This window comes from Eschrichtius robustus, chromosome 13 (genome assembly GCF_028021215.1).
Source record: "Eschrichtius robustus isolate mEscRob2 chromosome 13, mEscRob2.pri, whole genome shotgun sequence".
NCBI lineage: Eukaryota > Metazoa > Chordata > Mammalia > Artiodactyla > Eschrichtiidae > Eschrichtius > Eschrichtius robustus.
Window position 1 is genome coordinate 82,122,031 of NC_090836.1, and position 24,406 is coordinate 82,146,436.

Sequence of the window (24,406 nt, forward strand, 5' to 3'; positions counted from 1 at the left end):
TTGCCTGACAAACGTTCATCTGATTCATGCCTTGGTGACACTATTTCTCCCACCTAGGGTGGAGTTCCTTGTGTTCTTATGAGGGTCAAGATCAGTCTATGGGGAATTGCTCTTGTTGATCATCCTATAGAAGGAAACGTAAGAGCATGCTGCGGGAAATTGGGGAAATCGACGTTCCTGCATTTGTTCCTGATGTCATTTTGCTTTTTTGCATCATCTACTTCTTTTTCATAAAAATTTCCCTCCGTCCCTGCATGGAGACCCACACACCGCCGCACACATACGTGCACACCTGCGCTCTACGCGCCTGTATCCTAGAGTCACTGGGAGCCCTACAGGTGGCTCTTTGCCTCCTTCAGCTGTTTCAGTGCTTTTCCAGCTTCTGACTGCATTCACTAGTTAACCTCTGTCTCCAGCGCCTCCATAGTTCACTGGACCGCGGCTCCAGAAGCTTTCTGTCCTCCGCACAATTGCCAGTGCGTCCTCTGCCCTCTTCCTCGGCTTTAGCTTTTCCTTTTTTCTTGATTCTTCTCCCTACCCCCACTCCCCACACAGTACATGTCACTGTGTGGGCTCGTTGACCCATCTCTTAGAGCCATTGCTGGCTTGTCCTAATTCTTAGCTTCAGGCCAGCCAGCCAATCAGAGCGTGGCACTGAGTTTAAGTAGGAGTAGATCTTTTGTCATTGCCTGGTGTTTCTTTGCCCACGTAGATATTTATTTTCTTTATTTTCATCTTAAGCAAATATTTTGGATGTCTACATTTTTTTGCTTTGTGTCTTTGCCAGTTTGTAATTATAAATCTGTCTGAGCATATAACTAGATCATAAACATTATGCAGGTGAGAATTGTGTCTCTGTGCTCATGTCTCTTCAATGAAGGAATGATTGAATGATGTTTGGGGATGCCAGAAATCTAAGTGTTAAATAACTAAGGACTTACTTTACATGTTTTATTGATTCTGGGAATAAATGAATGCCTTACTTAAATTTTCAAGTAAAACGAGTATATGTTTGTTATTTTTAGAGTTATTTCAGTTCACGAGAAATTATCTAATCTTACGCAAATCGCTGAAATATCATTGCCTACAACTCCTAAAGTTACTTCAAATGAAAATGTATCTCAAGTAGAAGAAACGGAAGAGGAATCAATTGGTAAAGAAATGGAAGTAGGTTATTAAATAATGGAAAATTTTATTGCCATTGCAGGATGGATGTCATTATACATAATTAAATTATTTTTTACTTTATCAGAGCATAACTATGTAACTAAACTTGAACGGTGTGGTTCTTCTGGCCTGTACTTTCTCTACTTTTGCTCTGTAAGTTTATAATGTTACTTTTAATTTTTTATTCTAAGTCTAGTATTTGAGCATTTTTATTACCCAAGTAATAGGGGGAGAAAAATTAGAAAATATAGATAAGCATATATCTTTCAGATTTTTTCTACACATCTGTATTTTTCTAACTAGAAAAAAAGGCATTATCCTTATAGTGTGTTATTAATCTGTTTACAGAGTTGAGTGATGACTGATATTCATGTTTTGGAGGAGTTCCTTCTGAGTTCTAAATCCATTGAGTAATAGGACACAGGAAACTGATATATGGAGATCTCAAACATTGGCATCATTACCGATAAAGCTGATTAGCAAACATGGCTCTGGATCTATGGCCAAACAAGCTTATTAATATTTCACCCCTGAATTAGCCAGACTTGCCCACCTAGTCACGCAATAATCTAGCACACTTGTATAACTATAGGATTTCCCCCACTCCCCTTCTGACTGCCAGGCGGACTGCCTGGAGGAGCAGAGAATAAGTCCTGCAGGCAGGGTGCCTTCAAAAATGTTAGCAAAGATTGACCCAATGGGGCTGAGCCTAGATTGCTTTTCCCAAACTCACCAATCAGATAAGTGACTCCGCTCTCCTGGCTGCATCCAAAAGAAGCTGGAAGTATCCCTCCTTCTTCGGGAGTGGAGTGGAAGTTCCTTACCCTCTATGGAAATGAGAGGAGCAGGGAATACCTGTTCTCCCCTAATCACTTGCTCTTTGAATTTCCATTTGCACATTCATCCGGTTGCATGAGATATATGTTCTGTAGGTACCATGGCTATTTTTTTTTTTTAATCAAATAGATGTACAAGGTTTAAAATGAAAAGGGACAGTCTCCTGTTTGACCTGTCCACACCCCACAGTCCTGCGAGCAGACTATTTTCAACTCTTTCAGCTGTTCCTTTTGTTATTTACTTCCAAGTCTATAAATAATATGCAGGATCAGTCATGAAAAGCAAGATAACCAATACCCTTCAAATCCAAGTGGGTCCACTGGGCTCCATGTCTCCTCACACCGTTCACTCTGGAACATCCCCAGTCACTGGGAAGAAGGGAAGAAAAGGGGCAAATCACACCCTGGCTCTTTGAGTTTCCATCATATCACTTCCACTAACATTTCACTGGCCAAGTAAGTCACGAGCCATGCCAACAATTCTGCTACCAACTTGGAAAGAGGAAAGCTGGAAAAATTGATGAATAGTGCTAATGACAGCCAAAAATAAGTATTTTTTTCTTGATCAATCAGTCTTATATAATATCTATTGATTTTACTATACAAGGACTTTACTATACAAGGATTCCCTATACTCCTCATCTTCTCCTTTCCCCATCCTTTCTAAATATTGTTATATCACAGAATTTAATTAAATCAGCATTCAGTGTTTATGTCATTATAACCCTGTAAACAATGTTCACAGCTAAGTCACAGTGTACTGTGGTTATTTTCCTTTCCTGTATAAGGTTTGATTTTTCTTCACTTGTCTTTTTTCTTAACTTCTTTCTGATCATTACATCAGATCTGTCATATATTCATCCATAGATTTGTACCCAAGTGTTTATACTTATGTCTCAACTCTTCTTTTCCTTCCTGGAGGCCCCGCTCCTGCTCTGGTTAAGGACTGGTTGCCCCCAATGCCTGCAGCACAGCTCTGATTCTGGCACTTCCCTCTGCTGCTTTTCTGGTTGAATCCCCAGCCACTTGGGTCCCATCTCTGTTTTTCTTCTCTGAAAGCTTTTAGGATCTTTCCTTTATTTTTGTTCTGCTGTATCTTTTTAAAAAAATCACTTTCTACTAGTTTAATATTCAATTGGTGACCAATAACAAAACATTTTTAATTCTTAAAGAGTATTATTGGTATGGCTCTTTTTGTTTTCTTGTTTACCTTATCTTTACATCGATTATGTGAAAGTGCAAAAGTTGGCAACTCTCCTGATCTGCAGAATATACTTGTTGGCGTTTTTCAGTCTGAATTTACCAGTGGAGTGAATGAGTGCGTTTTTCAATATTATGAAAGCAACAGGTCCAGCTTTAAGAGGATTATCAGGCAAGAACAGTTAGTCTTTGCAAAAAGCAACTTTCCAGAATTTATGTCACCTGTGCTCTGTGCCTACATTTATCATAGAACTGATATCTTAGAATTTTAGTTGCACATCCTTTATAGTGTCCTCAAATGTTACAACACAAATTACCAGATGTTCAATGATAGTAATGATATTCTGAGTACTCAGAATAAATCTCCCAATAGATCAGATATCTCAAACTCATGAGATTCATATATGTAATTCTTCTCCTAAAGTGCATTGTTGCCCTTTCATATCTGTATTCAAGAACTCAGCTCATTTCGTTTTCGAACTTCTTTAGTAGATCACTTACAATCACAGTTTTTTAGTCATAGACCAAACTTATCAATTTGCTGTCTTTGAGCCATAACCTAGACTGTTCTTTGCTGAAATTGTCCTTGAATCCATTATTATATAGTTCATAAAAGGCAAATGATTATTTTTCTCCTGAACCGATTTGTCTTTTCAACTTACATTGTCTGAGACAGGAGAGCGAGTGTCCGTAAGAGTAAGGATTCTAGGTTGTGCTCTGCCGCTCAGCTTTACTACCGAGGGCCAGTCACTTAATGTTTCCTGGGACTAGTTTTCTCCTCATCTCTAAACAGGATCCTTTCACTCAGATACTGCTGAGATGAAGAGATTGTCCCTTGGTTGGAATGAGAGCCATCAGAATTTTCCTGGGAGTCAGATGTCGGTATCAAGTTCATCACAATGAGCCCAGTGCCTGAGCCAAGAAGTTGACTATGAATATAAACAAATCAGGACTAAATAGGGGCAAGTAGGGGCGTTTGAATGCAAGCAGAGGGAAGAATCCAGACTGCCCACCTTGCCTTAGCCAAGCTTTGTGACTTGCTCTCATGTCCTGACTTGAGTGATATATGCGAGTAGCTCAGTCCCTGAGTAGAACAAACTGCTTTCAATCCGGATGTTGTCCTCGTGTTTTTGAGTTTATTTTATTCTCCAACTTAAAAATTGTTTCTTCGGCTTTAATTAGGGCATTTTGAGATGTGTTCCAGTTCTGGTGGTTCTATATGTGAAAGAATGTCGCAAAATGGAAAAAACCCTGCTATTTTTAGTTTAGGTGAACTAGCTAACAAATTAATTCACAGCATTTGAAAGTTGTGAAACGGAAGGAATATATAAACTTTTCTCTTTTTTTCCCAATATACTAACCAGCACTTAAGAAAAAAAAAAAAAAACCAGCTAGGTTCTAGGTTGTATCAAATAAATTCCAGCGACTAAAATCTGCCAGTTCGTTGTCATGACAACCTTCACTTGGAGCTAATGAGAAGTTAACTAGGACACTTGAAGAGATCAATTCTGTTTGGGAGTTGGACAGGATTTCATGACCTCTATAATCAAATATATTTATTTCTATCTCAGTATGGATTTTTGGTGGGTTGTTAAATATAAAGGTCCAGAAAATGTGCCTTTGGTTGATATGGGAGGTGGTGAATCTTGTTCTCTTTCTCATTCCCTTCCTTTTTTTCTGTTTTCTCTCCCCCAAATCCCTATGGTCTGGAATAAGCCAAAGCTTCAGAACACAGGTATTAATTTAAGATGTTTTGGGAGGGCTACAGAACAGGTGTTCCAGTCACTTCTGGCTTGAAAACATGTCCTTCTTGCAAAATAGACAACAGTGGCTCAGAAACACTGGGTTGTTTTAACCTGTCATTCACAGCTTTATGGGGTATCTTCAGAGCATATCAGGTGTTTTAAAGCATATAAAAGATGCAAACCATTCTGATTTTATGACACAAACACCTTTTTTGGAATGATAACATACTGCTATGATAAGCCTAAAATATATTTACCAAGTCACCTAAGATGAGTTCAGCAAACACATGTGGGATGCCCGGATTGTACCAGGTAATTATATATAGTCAACATATCCCCAGTGTCAAAGTACTATGAAAACATAGAACAAAATACAATTGAACATTAGCATCAATTAACACGTTATCTTTGAGAAACCGTTACGTGCAAAAATGTTCCAGGCTTGAGGAGATAAGGACATACTGAAATCAGTACAATTAGGTCCCTGTCAGGAGGAGCTTAATCACTGTGTGAGTCTGGCCATAGGTACCCAGATGTCGTTCATAATGAGCCCAGCTGCCCGGTGGCCCTCTCTTAGCAAGCAAAGTCTGGCATTCAAAGAAACATCAATTTAATGTTCAAAACCATTGAAAATAATCTAAACCTTATTCTTATGAGTCTCTCGTAAGAATATCTGAGAAGGAATCCTTTCATGATATACAGCGTAACTTCTTTTAAATCTCCTTTTTCCCAACTGCCTTACTCTTAGTGCCTCTCTGACCTTCACAGTGGCAGCTCTCCAACCTCTGCCTCATTGGTTCAGACTCCTAAACCTCTCCCTCCAACTCAGTCTGCATGGAGTGTTTTGACTCCTCTCCCCTTCTCACTCTGGTTCAGCTCTTTTTTTTTTTTTTAACATCTTTATTGGAGTATAATTGCTTTACAATGGTGTGTTAGTTTCTGCTGTATAACAAAGTGAATCTTGTTCAGCTCTTGATTATGAAGTTCAGCTTAGTCTCTCTGACACCTTCCCCTTTTCCTGTTTCCCCCATTATCTGGAATCTACACTTACACAAAAGGGCAAGGTTGCTGATATCCTTCTTTTTCAGTGGTGGAGCTGTTGATGCAAACTATTCTAATTTATCATTAAAAAAGTCTCATTCACATAGGTGTGTGTGTGTGTGTGTTAAGAGAGGGAGTTGAGCTAGACTTTGTGCTTGCTTCAGTAGCGCAGGTAGCATTTTATAGCCCCTATAGACTGAAATAAAAACTATGTTTCCTTGAACCCTGTCCCCTGACTATATTGTTTTGGTCATTATCTCTTTCTGTGTCTCTTCCTCTCTCTTGACTTTGAATTCCTTTGCTCAGGGGTCTTATTCATCATTCGATCTCTGATATCTAGCCCAGTAACCAAAACATAGTGCCTCTTCAATAGTTGCATGTGAAACTTCTAGTTGGAGACCTATGGAGAGCACTTACTCCAGACGGAGGATACAGCAAGAGATGACAGGTGAAGTCATGGAGCTGGACGTTGTCTTCAGGGTGGCAGGAGTGCAGGGTGAATGTAGGGCCCTGGGAAGGCAGGGCTGGGTGTGGGGCGTAGGAAAAGCTGCGGGCAGCGCCCGGAAGAGCATCTCATGATCCACCCTGAAATTTGCTAAGATAACCCTGATGGCATGTGAAGGAGGGATGAGGGAAGCAGGAGTTTGGAGGATTGAAAACAACTTAGGAAGTTTTTTCCCATAAAATGGGTGAACAATAATGAGGACTTCAACTAAGTCAAAATGTTGACTCTTATTTTTGAAGTCACTCAGAAGCCTATCCCTCATCAAATCAACAGATGCTCCTCTTTAAGGGAAAATGGCAAAGATTGAGCAGGGGTCCTTCTGTGCCCTCCCAGGCCCCTTGCCAACCGCAGCATCCCTCCAGCCGCCTTCTGCCTGGGATTGTTGAGTTCAGTGCTTTCCTTGTCTTCATTTCTGTGGCAGCAAGGTCACGGGAGGTTTCTCACAGCCCAACATCGAATCAGCCACTTTCCCAAGTGTGTATGTGGTTTACCTCAAATAATGCCAAAGAAACAGAACGTTGTTGAGGCGAAATTTGTGTTTGATACATGTTGAGACAAGCCATGGAAGGCATTTATCAGGTAACATGGCTGTCTTCATCTGTTATGGAACTGATTAATGATACAGACAGTGTCATTTTGCTTGATAGCTCTTGATGAAATCATGACAGTAACCCATCACAGCTATTATTGAAACCTTTTGTATAGAAAGAAAATATACTTTAACCAGTCCTAAGAACTCAATTAGAAATATAGAAATATGGATAAATACGAAGAATACGTAAGGATTCACTCCAGGATGTGTGTTCCCCTCTGTCTAGTAAAGTGGACCAGGAGCCTGGAAAGTTCGTCATAGGAAGCTGGTGTCCCCCAATCAGTGCTGGATGTCCTGCCTGCCCTCCATCCTTTCTGGTCCCATGGAAGCTGCCCTACTTCTGGCCATGATCACTTCCTGCCCAAACAGTTTGAGTAGCCTCCTAGCTAATTTCTCTTTCTCTTATCTCTTCCTAGTCCAGTTCAGCTTTACATGGTAGCCAGAATTATCTTTCTAAAGCAGTCAGATCATTATCCCCTCAGTCCAGTGCCTCTCAATTTCCTAAGCAACAAAATCCAAATTCCTTACGTTTACGTGTCCTGTTATAAGTACACCTCTCAGCCTTATTTCTCACCACTCTCACCACCGTGCTTCCTATACACACCTGCAGTAAAGACCGTATCAGGTTCTTTATGTTCCTTGAATATCTGCTGTTTCATTGCTCCATCTGGAATGCCCTTGTCCCCATTCTCTGCCAGTTGAAGTCTTACTACTCTTTCATACCTCAGTTTATATGACCCTTTCTCCAGGAAGTATTCCCTGTTCATTATACTTTTTTTTTTAAACATTTTTATTGGAGTATAATTGCTTTACATTGTTCTGTTAGTTTCTGCTGTATAACAAAGTGGATCAGCTATGTATATGCATATATCCCCATATCCCCTCCCTCTTGCGCCTCCCTCCCACCCTCCCTATCCCACCCCTCTAGGTGGTCACAAAGCACAGAGCTGATCTCCCTGTGCTATGCAGCTGCTTCCCACTAGCTATCTATTTCACATTTGGTAGTATATATATGTCAGTGCTATTCTCTCACTTTGTCCCAGCTTACCCTTCCCCCTCCCCATGTCCTCAAGTCCATTTTCTACATCTGCGTCTTTATTCCTGTCCTGCTCCTAGGTTCTTCAGAACCTTTTTTTTTTTTTTTTTTTTTAAGATTCCATATATATGTGTAGCATATGGTATTTGTTTTTCTCTTTCTGACTTACTTCACTCTGTATGACAGACTCTAGGGCCATCTACCTCACTACAAATAACTCAATATCCTTTCTTTTTATGGCTGAGTAATATTCCATTGTATATATGTGCCACATCTTCTTTATCCATTCATCTGTTGATGGACACTTAGGTTGCTTCCATGTCCTGGCTGTTGTAAATAGTGCTCCAATGAACATTGTAGTACATGACTCTTTTTGAATTATGGTCTTCTCTGGGTATATGCTCAGTAGTGGGATGGCTGGGTCATATGGTAGTTCTATTTTTAGTTTTTTTAAGGAACTTCCATAGTGGCTGTATCAATTTACATTCCCACCAACAGTGCAAGAGGGTTCCCTTTTCTCCACACCCTCTCCAGCATTTATTGTTTGTAGATGTTTTGATGATGGCCATTCTGACCGGTGTGAGGTGATACCTCATTGTAGTTTTGATTTGCATTTCTCTCATGATTAGTGATGTTGAGCATCCTTTCATGTGTTTGTTGGCAATCTGTATATCTTCTTTGGAGAAATGTCTATTTAGGTCTTCTGCCCATTTTTGGATTGGGTTGTTTGTTTTTTTGATATTGAGCTGCATGAGCTGCTTGTATATTTTGGAGATTAATCCTTTGTCAGTTGCTTCATTTGCAAATATTTTCTCCCATTCTGAGGGTTGTCTTTCACCTTGTTTATGGTTTCCTTTGCTATGCAAAAGCTTTTAAGTTTCATTAGGTCCCATTTGTTTATTATTGTTTTTATTTCCATTTCTCTAGGAGGTGGGTCAAAAAGGATCTTGCTGTGACTTATGTCAAAGAGTGTTCTTCCTGTGTTTTCCTCTAAGAGTTTTATAGTGTCTGACAGTCTTATAATCATGACTCCTTTAGTTGTAAGTAAAGAAAAACTACTTATGCTAGCTCAAATGAAATAGGTTTGGTAAGGAGGCAGTATTTGGCAGGGCATGGTAAGTAAGCTCGTGCATAACCAAGGACTGGGGACAAAACACAGTGGGCCCCACAGAAAGTGAAACTTGGAGAGTCGGGAGCCAAGATTGCACTCAGTCCCACAGGCGGTGTCAGTTCTCATTTATCTCTGTTTCTTGCTCACTCATTTTACATCTAGCCCATTGGGTGCCTTCTCCAACTCTGTATTGGGACCTCTCAGCTTATCCAGCCAGTCCTGATGATAACTCTCTTCTGTTGTCCTTCCTTATATGAAACTACAATGATGGAGAATCTGATTGATTCAACCCTGCCCATAGGTAGATCTCTCTTGGGTCAGATGTCCACACAGAAACACAGCTATGTCCAAATAGTAGGGGCTGCGGCAGTGTCCTCAGCAATAGACCATGTATGATATCAACTCTCTCTTCTTCTTCTTCATTTTCTCTTTCCATTTCTTTCTCAATTCCCAACTGTTCATCTCTGCTTAAACCCTTTCTCAGATCTGAACCTCTTTATTCCAGGGCTCTCTTCTCAGAAGAAAAGTGATCTTCCAAAGTCTTATTTTGGTGTGAATTACTTTACTTGTTCTTCTCTAACACATGAATTTTTTTTTTTTCAAAGTACAAGACAGACAGTGAGTTTTAATGTAAAAGGGTATAAAATGTTCATTTATACAATTTCAAATTCTATAAAACAACTAGCTTTTAAGAAGCCACTACTTGTCAAGTTTTGTTGTACCATCCCAACAAGATTATCTACAATTATCTGAAAAGGCTATTCAAATAGTGCTCTCTTTTCCAACTTCATATCTGTGTGAGATTAGATTTTCTTCATACACTTCAATAAAAACAATGTATAGCAAAAGACTGATGTAAAAGCAGAGAAGAGAAACTAGCTGTATTTAATTAAGCCAGACATTTAAAAGTTTTACAAAACTGTATAACCATGCCACTCTTCTTGCTAAGTATTTTTATTTTGGAAAATACAGATTTTCGTAAATAAAAAGATTTATGTTCATATGAATTTTAATTGTGAATTTTGCAGGGAAAGAATCCTAAAATAATTTATTATTTATCATTAAATCTTATAGTTTGTGGCTATTTTGTATCTTTCCAAGTAACCCTAATTACTTAAAAGATTGTGACCTCTGAATCCCTCTAAGTTCCATCCTGGGAATTAGGGTTAGGGAATGATGTAACAAAAGACAAATGAAATAAATAATTTGTAATTAAAATATCTAGTATTTTACCAATAAGATCAACCTCACTATATTGTCTTATTATTTCTAGAACATGATTATTGAATGTTGCTCTGAAATAGTATCTTTGTTTTTGCCTGATGAAGAGGCAACTCCACTATCTGAGGTATGCATCTCTTTTAAAACTGTATGTGATTCTCTAACAAGTATTGTTGTTGCTATGGAAATGGAAATACAGAAAGCATCTATTATGAAAGTATCAAGGGCCTAACCGTCCTTAATTAATGTGAAAAAGTGATAAACATGAGTTTATAATAGCATGTTATTTTGGTTAGAAATATTCTTTGTTAAAAAATCAACTAGTACAGAAAATTGTGGAGAGGATAATCTTAAAATCATCTCAAATCCACCATTCAGGGAATAACCATTATTAACATTTTGGAGAATATCTCAACTTTTTTTCATGTATAGTTAGACTTTTGAATTTTTACATCAGTGGGATCATACTGCACAAGCTTTCTGCAACTTGTTTTTTTTTCATTCAACAATAATGCTATGGAGATATTTTTATGTGAAAAGTCTACCCTGTCTTATTTCATGCCTACATAATAGTTTCTTTTATGTATTTGTCATGTCAGGCTCTATTTATATAACTAGATCCTTATTCATGGATCTTGAGGTTGATGGGTTCTAGAACATACATATTTCACCCTTCTGTTTCACCCATCCTCAGAGTTAATTCTTAGGAATAGGATTTTGGAGTAAAAAGTATATACACATGGTCCCTGACTTACAATGATTCAACTTATGATTTTTTGACTTTATGATATTGTGAAAGCAATACACATTCAGTAGAAACCATACTTTGAATTTTGAATTTTGAGCTTTTCCCTGGCTAGCAATATGCAGCCCAATACTTGTGATGCGAGGCAGCAGCAGTGAACTGCAGCTCCCGTCACCCCCATGATCATGAGGGGAAACAACCCACATATGTACAACCATTCGGGACCCGGACAGCCATTCTGTTCTTAACTTTCAGTACAGTATGCAGTAAATTACATGAGCTATTCAACACTTTATATAAAATTGGCTTTGTGTTAGATGATTTTGTCCAACTGCAGGCTAATGTATGTGTTCTGAGCATGTTTAGGGTATGTTAGGCTAAGCTCTGATGTTTGGTAGGTTAGGTGTATTAAGTGTATTTTTGACTTAAGATATTTTCAACCTCTGGTGAGTTTACCCATTTATTGGGACATAACCCCATCATAAGTAAAGGAAGATCTGTATACATTTTTTATTGTGCTAAAATATACATAATGTAAAATTTACAATTTTAATCATTTCTAAGTGTACACATCAGTAGCATTAAGTACATTCAAAACGTTGTGCAAACATCTCCACCATCCATCTCCACAATTTTTTCATCATCGCAAGTAGAAACTTTGTACCCATTAAGTAATAACTCCCCATTTCCTCCTCCCCTAGCTCCTGGTAATCTCTGTTACTATTTGCTTATTCTAGGTACCTCATATAAATGGAATCATACAATATTGGTTTTTTTGTGGCTGGCTTATTTAGTGCAATGTTTTCAAAGTTCATCCAGGTTTAACATGTATCAGTACTTCATTCCTTTCTAAGACTAAATAATATTCCATTGTATGTATATACCACATTTGTTTATCCACTCTTCTGTGGATAATGGACATTTGTGGATGGACATTTGAGTTGTTTCTACCTTTTGGCTCCTATAAATAATGCTGCTATAACCATGGGTGTACAAGTATCTGGGTGTATACCTAGGAGTGGAATTAGTAATCGGTGGATCATATGGTAATTCTATGTTTAACTTTTTGAGGAAACCCCAACAGCTGCACCATTTTACATTCCCATCAACAGTGCAAGAGGGTTCTAATTTCTCCACATACTCACCAACACTTACTTGCTCTTTTTTGATAATAGCCATCTTAATGGGTGGAAAGTAGTATCTCATTGTGATTTCTTTTTTTAAATTAATTAATCAATTTATTTATTTTTGGCTGTGTTGGGTCTTCGTTTCTGTGCAAGGGCTTTCTCTAGTTGTGGCAAGCGGGGGCCACTCTTCATTGCAGTGTGCGGGCCTCTCACCATTGCGGCCTCTCTTATTGCAGAGCACAGGCTCCAGACGCACAGGGTCAGTAGTTGTGGCTCACGGGCCTAGTTGCTCCGCAGCATGTGGGATCTTCCCAGACCAGGGCTCGAACCCGTGTCCCCTGCATTGGCAGGCAGATTCTCAACCACTGCGCCACCAGGGAAGCCCTCTCATTGTGATTTTGATTTGCATTTCCCTAATGACTAATCGCTGATCGCCCATTTTTATATCTTCTTTGGAGAAATGTCTATTCAATCCTTTGCCCATTTTGAATGGGCACATACATTTTGGTATGTAATTGCAAATGGCCTCCAGAAATGTGGCACCAGTTTTCTCTCCCATCTGCAGTAGGGAGAGAGAGGCCCAGTGTACCTGTGTGTTCATCCACACTAGTTCTCCTCCTTCTTCTGCTCTCTCTCTCCCTCCTCTTCTTCTCCCTTTCCTCCCCCTCCTCCTCCTCCTCTTCTTCTAACTGTTGTAGGTCTGACAAGTGAAAAATGACATTTTCAATTATTTTATATTGATTAATAGTAAAGCCAAATATAGTTCATACTTTGTTGACAGTCTGTGTTTCTCCTTTTGTGGAATGGTGTTCATTCATTTAGCCAATCAGCGAATACTTAGAGTGAACTGCCTATGTGTCAGGAACTCCTCTCTAGGCCCTAGAGAGCCTGCTGTGAACAAGCAACAAGGACCTCACTCTCTCGGAGCTGCCGTTTTTTTTGTTTTGTTTTTGTTTTTGTTTTTGGAGAGAAATAGTAAATAAATCAATAAGCAAGATAATTCTTCATTTTGTTAAGTGCTATGAAGGAAAAAACAGAGTGAGATGTTAGAGTAGGGTTGGCAAACTGCAGCCTGTGAACCATGTCTGGCCCACTGCCTGTTTGTAAATAAAGTTTTATTGGAACACAGCCATGCTCATTTGTTTACCAGTTGTCTATAGCTGCTTTTGAGCTACAACAGCAGAGCTCGGTAGTTTTGACAGAGACCATATAGCCCACAAAGTTTAAATTATTTACTATCTGGAGCTTTACAGGAAAAGTATTCTGATCCCTGTGATAGAAAGTAATAGGGGATGGGGCAACAGTTTAGATGGGTGGTCAGAGAAGAATTCTCTTAGGAGATGACATTTGAAGTAAGACCTGAAACATTACACTGTCTCCCTCCCACTAGATCATTAGCTTCTTTGGAGCAGGGGTGGTGCTATCTTAATCTTTGAATTCTTACAGTGCCTTGTACATGACATCACTTGGTTACTGTTTCTTGAATTAAATTCTCTTTAGTTTTAAATACCTGAAATTTAATATTTGCTTAAAATTTTTTTTTCATCTGGCCATTCATGTTCTTTTCCCATGTTTTTAAATGAGGAACTTAATTTTTTATTATGGAAATATGTAGAATTACTGCAGCAGACCATTGACAATAAAAATCATGCTTAAATCTAATGTTGTACAAACTGTGATTTACAAATAGGTCACAGAAAAAAATTGTTATTTTAAGACACATGATTTATAACATTAATGGGCTTTGGCCCCTGACAGACCTGGGTTGGAATCCCAGCCTTGGATCTTGTTTGACCTGAGGCAAATCATTTAACTTCTCTAAGCCTCAGTTTTCTCATAGGTAGAGTGGGGTAATAATGCCAACAATGCCTCACAGTTGTGAGGACTAAAGTAAATAATGTATGTTAAGTATTTGGATTAGGGTCTAGTGCAAATAAATGTTAAATAATTATTAGCTATTTCATCATGTCATCTTCATTATCATCTTTCCTACCATGGTCCTGCCTTCCATGTGTGAATTCTTCATCCTCTAGTCAACTAATGTCAACAGATTTTTAAGATCCAAATTTGTTTTGAAATACAGAAAAGGAGAGTAACAGTGTTAGAGAGAGAAAACCAGGAATCATTTTCTTTGCCTGTAATGTAAATAATTGTTGAATCCTAGAGGAATTAGGTCAGGGTACAAGATCCCAACATGGGATCACAGTCGTGAAAGAATCATTGGTCCAAGAGAAGGTGCCTCCAATTGAATCCCATGCTAACACTCCCACTGAGAGCAAGACTTATCTGATAGTCCTGGATGGAGCGTGGGCGTTTACAAGCTTGTTCCAAGAAGTAAATGGTTAAAATAAAGAAGAAGTAAATTTGTCTAAATAAAATTACATGCCTTTTTTCGTCACTGGCATGAGATCTTGCTGTTCAGTTTAGTTCCTTACTGAACATATCTATTATAATTGCCTTTGCCTATATTGCCTCTTCTTAATTAAAATAAATATTGCCACACACAACTTGTGACAAAAATAACCTGAGATAGCAAGGAAGTGAAGGAAGGGAATGCGTGCTCCGTGCTAACGTTCTTAGTGACTAGTCACAGAACGTAAATGACCGTTAGGTATACTTTCAGGTGCACCAACAATGAAGCGATCCTTTCATTGCCTACATAGGTTCAGATTATTGCAGTTTCCAAGTTGTCAGGTAGGATTCAAACATAACGCTAAAAATATTCTTCCCGCTCTTGCTGTGACTGACTGTGGGGAGTCGTTCTATACAACTCCATTCATCAGTAATTATTGACTTCCAGCTGCACGCAGAACATTGGTGTAGATACTTTTGTTGCTGTAAAGGCAGCATAGGTTTAAGTTCCTGCATTCAGCTAAATTAAATACTTTCGTATTGGTTCACATGATACATGTGAATTTACCTCATCTATGTGTGTGTGTGTGTGTATGTGTGTAGTAGGTGTATCTGTGTGTGTGTGTTATGTGTGTCTGTAGTGTGTGCACATGTGTGTATGTATGTATTGAACTGATTTGAGTCATACAGACTCAGTATGGAGAGGAAATTCCTAGGAGCAGATCCTGCTTTGAAGGTAGAAAAGGTGACCCTAAGCCAAGAGAAAAGACACATTGTATAAGGAGATTGCAAAGTAGTTTTTCTTGGCTGCATGAGTTTAGTAGGATATTTTTTGAGTTCACGGTTTTTAGCTAGACCTACTATAGCACCTGACAAACAGTAATGCTAATAATCATTAAACTGCAAATCTTACTAATAGTAGTAGTAATTGTAATATTTATTGAGCACGTGGCATGTGAAGACACTGTCCAGTGTTTTAAATCCAGTATCTCATTTAACATTACAAGAAGCCTATGCAGTTGGTTACTGTTACTCTCCCCATGTTAGAAATGGGGAGGTGTAGCAGCATGCCCGAGCTCTTGCAGCTTGTAAGCAGAGGAGGCACTAGTCAACCATAGATCCGCTTACATCCGGGACCTGCATCTTTAACTAAAGTGCACCCAGTGAATGTCTGATTGGAGGAGGGAGCAGATGCTGCAGGGTGTTGAGGAGTGAGAGGTGAGAAAGGGAAGGTTGCAAGTGTAGATGAATCTTTGAGAAGGTTTGGGATAGGCATCTGGAGAGGGTTGGAGGAGCAGCTCCCAGGAGACACAGAGTCAAGGGCGGGTGTTAGGACAGCAGCAGTGGACAGGGCAAGGAGCCGGGAGGGGTGGAGGTTGCCTGTCGAGAAGAAAAAAAGGACAAATGATGAAGCAAGGCCTAAGGGAGTGGGCCAGAAACAGAAAGATATTGACAGCATAAGTGAGAGAGTTGCCTGCAAACAGAGGAAATGCACCTCTTTCTGTAGGTCTTGGGGCAGCAGATTAAGGGCAGGAAGGGATGTGAGTAAGTGTATGAGAGAAGGATAGGAGAAGCGGGGGCAGTTCACACCCAGTGGTTTTCACTTTCTCAATGAAGTAGAGGCAAGTTCATCTAAGACTGGAGTGGGGTAAAGCGTTAAGGGTATGATCTTCTAAGAGAGATGAAGATCTTGAATATTCACAGTCACTGAGTGTGATGAGCGAGGAGCTGACCAAGAAAAAGTAAAAGAATTGAGGGCCACAATGAGATTTAAAAGTCATACATTTGAGGGGTACTAGGCTGCTTGGCTTGTGATTTTTCTCCAGCAGCGCTTGGCTTCCCGGATATGGGTGTGGAAAATGCCAGTAGAGGCAGATGCAAGAGGAGAGCAGAGACGCATGGGAGGTGAGAGTACTCATGAGACACCTGACGGCCTGCCAGAGGCTCAGGTGGCTTGGAGCAGCTATAAGTTTATTTCACAGTAAATCCCCGCATTCCTCTCATTTACTCTGAGAAAGCACCGGTAGAGCCTGATGTCTGCCATTATTTCTCAAGCTCCAGTTGAATAGAAAATAGTTTAATCATACAATATGTTTTCTAAAAAAATTTTTTTTGAATTTTAACTAAAAAAATTCTTGACAGATTCTAATGACCTACACTACATTATTATGTACAATATTAATGGGCACTCCTTTTCACATGGTTGAATTTAGTGTGCCCATGTTCTCTTATTTCTGATTCTGAAAATAATCATTTTTGATGTGTTTATGATCAGATATTGACATCAACCATACGCTAGTCACTAAAATAACTATTATCTTTGAGAAGGTTTGGGGAAGAACTATGGGGAGGGCAGAGGAACAGTAAGAGGGAGACATAGAGTCACAGGTATGTTAACACATCTTAGTTTATTTAGTCATTTGTCTCCCCTACTAGAGCAGATTGAGTCTTCTGTATAATAAGATTGGATCTTATTACATTTATAGTCTTCCTGCCTTGCCCAGTGTTGGCTCCCCAAGGGTGTCAGTAAGTGTTTTGTTTTGTTCTTTTTTAATTAATTAATTTATTTATTTTTGGCTGCATTGGGTCTTTGTTGCTGTGGGCGCAGGCTTTCTCAAGTGGCGGCGAGCGGGGCTACTCTTTTTTTTTTTTTTTTAATTTATTTATTTATTTATTTATTTTTGGCTATGTTGGGTCTTCGTTTCTGTGCAAGGGCTTTCTCTAGTTGTGGCAAGCGGGGGCCACTCTTCATCGCGGTGTGCGGGCCTCTCACTCTTACGGCCTCTCTTGTTGTGGAGCACAGGCTCCAGATGCGCAGGCTCAGTAGTTGTGGCTCACGGGCCCAGTTGCTCCGCGGCATGTGAGATCTTCCCAGACCAGGGCTCGAACCCGTGTCCCCTGTATTGGCAGGCAGATTCTCAACCACTGCACCACCAGGGAAGCCCCGGGGCTACTCTACATTGCAGTGCACGGGCTTCTCTTTGCAGTGGCTTCTCTTGTTGCGGAGCACGGGCTCTAGGCCCGCAGGCTTCAGTAGTTGTGGCACGCAGGCTCAGTAGTTGTGGCTCGCGGGCTCTAGAGCGCAAGCTCAGTAGTTGTGGTACATGGGCTTAGTTGCTCTGCGGCATGTGGGAATCTTCCTGGACCAGGGGTCGAACCCGTGCCCCCTGCATTGGCAGGTGGATTCTTAACCACTGCGCCACCAGGGAAGTCCCAGTAAGTGTTTGTTAAATAAATGAACGCTCGTGATACATCTTCCAGGGATCCCTCTGGGTTGCAGTTCTGGTCTTGACATAACAATGACTTTGGGTTCATCAGTTTCATGCATTTGTATCATAAACATTTGTCAAGTGCCTCCTCTGTGCCAGCCATTGGACTAGGCATTGGGATAAAGAAGTACAAGCGAGTCCCTGCCTTCAAGGGGGCCTGCAGTTTGTTGGGGGAGACAGACAAATACAGAAGCAATTACAGTACAGGGTGAAATAGAGGCCTGAGGGCCAAATACCACTCCTCAGTGATAATATCAGTTAATATTCTAATACTATCTCAGCATAATTCTGAAGGTGAGAAATTCCCTTTGGTATCTTTTAAGAAGGGTTCACTAGTTCCATGTAAGAAATCAAGATAATAGAAGCTCCTATGACCAATGGTTAAAAGTCCTAGTTATTTTGGAAAATGATTGGAAGGCAGTAGAGAATCCTTAGGTAGATATAAGCATGATCAAGGGTACTTGTGAGAGCATTTTCCTCTGATTAGGAAGACATTCAGAAGAGGAGGCAGAAAGCAGAAGTCCTAGCTTTGGCAGTAGGCTCAGTTGCCACAAGGGCATGACTTATGGTTTTGTTCATGAGGATGGAGAGAATGGGGCGAATCCCAAAAGCCCTGTATATAAAAACAAGGGGAGAAGGTTTTGTTTTGTTTGTTTTTAAGTCGGTTTAGTTTACAGGCTGCAGCTGAGCACAAGGCCCTGTGCAGGACCCACTGGAGGAATCAGAGATGAGAAGGACAGAGTCCTCGCCCCGAAGAGGCCGGCAGTCTAGAAAGGAGGCATGGGGCTAATGCTTACACACATGGAGACAGTGGTTGTGGTTTTAAAATGGGTGATCGTTTTGCATGAAGATGGGGAGAAAGAGGTTGACAGAGGTTCAAAGACCTGCCCAAGGTCATTCACCTGGTAACCGTCACAGCCAAAACTGGGCAGACCCCAGAGTCTATGCTGTTAACTGTTATCATTACCCTAAAACCAGCACTGTCCCACCTTTTCAGTTTGGGGACTCTTGGCCATTCAGGTGGCAGGGCTGGTTGAGCAATACATCACTGAGGGAGAGTTAGAGTCAGGGTAGACTCAGGGTTAGGCAGCAGTGTGTGTGCTGGTTAACAGACTGGCTTGAAAGTCAAGTTGCCTGCCTCAAAATCCCAGCCCGGCTCTGATGTTTGCTAGTTGTATAACCTTAGACAAGTTGTTTAACCTCAAGGCTTCAGTTTCCCTATTTGTAAAATAGAAATAAAAATAGAACTTACCTCATAGGCTTGTTGTATGGATTAAGTGAGCTAATCCATGTAAAACTCTTAGAACAGGGCCTGGCACATACTAAGCAAAATAGTTGGTTACTATTATTGTCACTTAAGAGCTATCTGAGGTCACTTGGAATTAGACCCTTGTAAACAGATTTGTTTCTCTAAGGGGTGACTGTAGAAGAACAACAATAACATGCCTGAGATAAAGCCTCTACTTTCTCAAAAGAGAGGCTGGAATAATGCAAGTGCTAGGAATGTATCACCTCTAACCACGTGTATCCCCCATTCTCATCTGTTCCAGTTACTATGCTTATATAACAAAGCACCCCAAATTTAGTGGCATAAAATGACCATCATCTCATTAAGCTCAAGGGGTCTGTGGGTCACATATTTGGAAAGGGCAGAGTGGGGCAACTTGTCTCTGCTCCATGGTATCTGGGGCATCTGCCGGGAAGACTTGAAGGTCGGAGGTGATGCAGCTGCTGAGGGCTGGAATCCCTGAAGGCTCAAAGGCTCGTTTGGTTTGGTGCCCGATGCTGGCTGTTGGCCGGGGGTGCTGAAGGCTGTGGGCCAGAACACAGCACCTGACCTCTCTGTGGCTGGTGGGCCTCCATACAGTGTGGTGTCTGGGTTTTAAGAGTGAGCCTCCCAGGAGAAGCAGGCCAGAAGCTCCATCACTGTTGAGGCCCTAGGTTGGAAGTTACATAATGACACTTCCCTGCTAGTCTCTATTCCACCCACATTCAAGGTTGGACCTCTTCTTGATGGGAAGAGTGTCAAGGTCAGATTGTAAGAAGGGCGTGTGGGTGGGAAGCTATTGTTGCAGCCATTTTGGGAAATTGCATTTGGCCACAACATTCAATAAAACACTCCCAATTTCTAGGACTATTTCTGCTCTGAGCAGAGGCTGCTCCTGGCAAACTGCTTAACCAATATATATTTTTTTTATTAAAAATTTTTTTTAACATCTTTACTGGAGTATAATTGCTTTACAATGGTGTGTTAGTTTCTGCTGTATAACAAAGTGAATCAGCTGTACGTATACTTATATCCCCATATCCCCTCCCTCTTGTGTCTCCCTCCCACCCTCCCTATCCCACCCCTCTAGGTGGTCACAGAGCACGGAGCTGATCTCCCTGTGCTATGCGGCTGCTTCCCACTAGCTAGCTATTTTACATTTGGTAGTGTATATATGTCCATGCCACTCTCTCACTTCATCCCAGCTTACACTTCCCCCTCCCCATGTCCTAAAGTCCATTCTCTATGTCTGTGTCTTTATTCCTGTCCTGCCCCTAGGTTCTTCAGAACGATTTTTTTTTTTTTTAGATTCCATATATATTTGTTAGCATATGGTATTTGTTTTTCTCCTTCTGACTTACTTCACTCTGTATGACAGTCTCTAGATCCATCCACATCTCAACAAATGACTCAATTTCATTCCTTTTTATGACTGAGTAATATTCCATTCTATATATGTACCACATCTTCTTTATCCATTCGTCTGTCGATGGGCATTTAGGTTGCTTCCATGACCTGGCTACTGTAAATAGTGCTGCAATGAACATTGGGCTGCATGTGTCTTTTTGAATTATGGTTTTCTCTGGGTATATGCCCAGTAGTGGGATTGCTGGATCATATGGTAATTCTACTTTTAGTTTTTTAAGGAGCCTCCATACTGCTCTCCATAGTGGCTGTATCAATTTACATTCCCACCAACAGTGCAAGAGTGTTCCCTTTTCTCCACACCCTCTCCAGCATTTGTTGTTTGTAGATTTTCTGATGATGCCCATTCTAACTGGTGTGAGGTGATACCTCATTGTAGTTTTGATTTGCATTTCTCTAATGATTAGTGATATTGAGCATCCTTTCATGTGTTTGTTGGCAATCTGTATATCTTCTTTGGAGAAATGTCTATTTAGGTCTTCTGCCCATTTTTGGATTGGGTTGTTTGTTTATTTGATATTGAGCTGCGTGAGCTGCTTCTATATTTTGGAGATTAATCCTTTGTCAGTTGCTTTGTTTGCAAATATTTTCTCCCATTCTGAGGGTTGTCTTTTCGTCTTGGTTATGGTTTCCTTTGCTGTGCAAAAGCTTTTAAGTTTCATTAGGTCCCATTTGTTTATTACTGTTTTTATTTCCATTTCTATAGGAGGTGGGTCAACAAGGATCTTGCTGTGATTTATGTCATAGAGTGTTCTGCCTATGTTTTCCTCTAAGAGTTTTAATAGTGTCTGGCCTTACATTTAGGTCTTTAATCCATTTTGAGTTTATTTTTGTGTATGGAGTTAGGGAGTGTTCTAATTTCATTCTTTTACATGTAGCTGTCCGGTTTTCCCAGCACCACTTATTGAAGAGGCTGTCTTTTCTCCATTGTATATTCTTTCCTCCTTTATCAAAATAAGGTGACGATATGTGTGTGGGTTTATCTCTGGGCTTTCTATCCTGTTCGATTGATCTATATTTCTGTTTTTGTGCGAGTACCATACTGTCTTGATTACTGTAGCTTTGTAGTATAGTCTGAAGTCAGGGAGCTTGATTCCTCCAGCTCTGTTTTTCTTTCTCAAGATTGCTTTGGCTATTCGGGGTCTTTTGTGTTTCCATACAAATTGTGAAGTTTTTTGTTCTAGTTCTGTGAAAAATGCCACTGGTAGTTTGATAGGGATTGCACTGAATCTTTAGATTGCTTTGGGTAGTAGAGTCATTTTCACAATGTTGATTCTTCCAATCCAAGAACATGGTATGTCTCTCCATCTGGTTGTATCATCTTTAATTTCTTTCATCAGTGTCTTATAGTTTTCTGCATACAGGTCTTTTGTCTCCTTAGGTAGGTTTATTCCTCAGTATTTTATTCTTTTTGTTGCAATGGTAAATGGGAGTGTTTCCTTAATTTCTCTTTCAGATTTTTCATCATTCGTGTATAGGAATGCAAGAGATTTCTGTGCATTAATTTTGTATCCTACTACTTTACCAGATTCATTGATTAGGTCTAGTAGTTTTCTGGTAGCATCTTTAGGATTCTCTATGTATAGTATCATGTCATCTCCAAACGGTGACAGCTTTACTTCTTCTTTTCCGATTTGGTTTCCTTTTATTTCTTTTTCTTCTCTGAATGCTCTGGCTAAAACTTCCAAAACTATGTTGAATAATAGTGGTGAGAGTGGGCAACCTTGTCTTGTTCCTGATCTTAGTGAAAATGGTTTCAGTTTTTCACCATTGAGAATGATGTTGTCTGTGGGTTTGTCATATATGGCCTTTATTATGTTGAGGTAAGTTACCGCTATGCCTACTTTCTGGAGAGTTTTTATCATAAATGGGTGTTGAATTTTGTCGAAAGCTTTTTCTGCATCTATTGAGATGATCATATGGTTTTTCTCCTTCAGTTTGTTAATATGGTTTATCACAATGATTGATTTGCGTATATTGAAGAATCCTTGCATTCCCGGGACAAACCCCACTTGGTCATGGTGTATGATCCTTTTAATGTGCTTTTGGAGTCTGCTTGCTAGTGTTTTGTTGAGGATTTTTACATCTATGTTCATCAGTGATATTGGCCTGTAGTTTTCTTTTTTTGTGACATCTTTGTCTGGTGTTGGTATCAGGGTGATGGTTGCCCTTAGAATGAGTTTGAGAGTGTTCCTCCCTCTGCTATATTTTGGAAGAGTTTGAGAAGGATAGGTGTTAGCTCTTCTCTAAATGTTTGATAGAATTCGCCTGTGAAGCCATCTGGTCCTTGTCTTTTGTTTGTTGGAAGATTTTTAATCACAGTTTCAATTTCAGTGCTTGTGATTGGTCTGTTTATATTTTCTGTTTCTTCCTGGTTCAGTTTCAGAAGGTTGTGCTTTTCTAAGAATTTGTCCATTTCTTCCAGGTTGTGGACAAATTTCTAATTCTGTTGATTTGAGTCTTTTCCCTTTTTTTCTTGGTGAGTCTGGCTAATGGTTTATCAATTTTGTTTATCTTCTCAAAGAACCAGGTTTTAGTCTTATTGATCTTTGCTCTTGTTTCCTTCATTTCTTTTTCATTTATTTCCAATCTGATGTTTATGATTTCTTTCCTTCTGCTAACGTTGGGGATTTTTTTTGTTCTTTTTTCTCTAATTGCTTTAGGTGTAAGGTTAGGTTGTTTATTTGAGATTTTTCTTGTGTCTTAAGGTAAGATTGTATTGCTATAAACTTCCCTCTTAGAACTGCTTTTGCTGCATCCCATAGATTTTGGGTAGTCGTGTTTTCATTGTCATTTGTGTCTAGGTAATTTTCGATTTTCTCTTTGATTTCTTCAGTGATCTCTTGGTTATTTAGTAGTGTATTGTTTAGCCTCCATGTGTTTGTATTTTTAACAGTTTTTTTTTTCCTGTAATTGATATCTAGTCTTACAGCATTGTGGTCAGAAAAGATACTTGCTATGATTTCAATTTTCTTAAATTTACCAAGGCTTGATTTGTGATGCAAGATATGATCTATCCTGGAGAATGGTCCACGAACACTTGAGAAGAAAGAGTATTCTGTTGTTTTGGGATGGAACGTCCTATAAATATCAATTAAGTCCATCTTGTTTAATGTGTCATTTAAAGCTTGTGTTTCCTTATTTATTTTCATTTTGGATGATCTGTCCATTGGTGAAAGTGGGGTGTTAAAGTCCCTTAGTATGATAGTGTTACTGTCGATTTCCCCTTTTATGGCTGTTAGCATTTGCCTTATGTATTGAGGTGCTGCTATGCTGGGTGCATAAATATTTATAATTGTTATATTTTCTTCTTAGATTGATCCCTTGATCATTATGTAGTGTCCTTCTTTGTTCCTTGTAATAGTCTTTATTTTAAAGTCTATTTTGTCTGATATGAGAATTGCTACTCCAGCTTTCTTTTGATTTCCATTTGCATGGAATATCTTTTTCCATTTTGTATGTGTCCCTAGGTCTGAAGTGGGTCTCTTGTAGATAGCATATATACGGGTCTTGTTTTTATATCCATTCAGCCAGTCTATGTCTTTTGGTTGGAGCATTTAATCCATTTACATTTAAGGTAATTATCAATATGTGTATTCCTATTATCATTTTCTTAATTGTTTTGGGTTTGTTATTGTAGGTCTTTTCCCTCTCTTGTGTTTCCTGCACGGAGAAGTTCCTTTGGTATTTGTTGTAAAGCTGGTTTGGTGGTGCTGAATTCTCTTAGCTTTTGCTTGTCTGTAAAGGTTTTAATTTCTCCATCGAAG

General features: G+C 39.6%; 1 protein-coding gene across 2 annotated transcripts in view; it reads left to right on the forward strand.

Annotated features, from left to right (window-relative positions):
• Positions 1–24,406, forward strand: part of CFAP54 (cilia and flagella associated protein 54) — a 305,843-nt gene that overhangs the window by 265,036 nt on the left and 16,401 nt on the right. For both annotated transcript variants that reach the window (XM_068561127.1, XM_068561128.1), the window contains 2 exons: positions 1,026–1,167; positions 10,507–10,581. In XM_068561127.1, the coding sequence (XP_068417228.1) occupies positions 1,026–1,167; positions 10,507–10,581 (217 nt within the window). The remainder of the gene's footprint in view (positions 1–1,025; positions 1,168–10,506; positions 10,582–24,406) is intronic.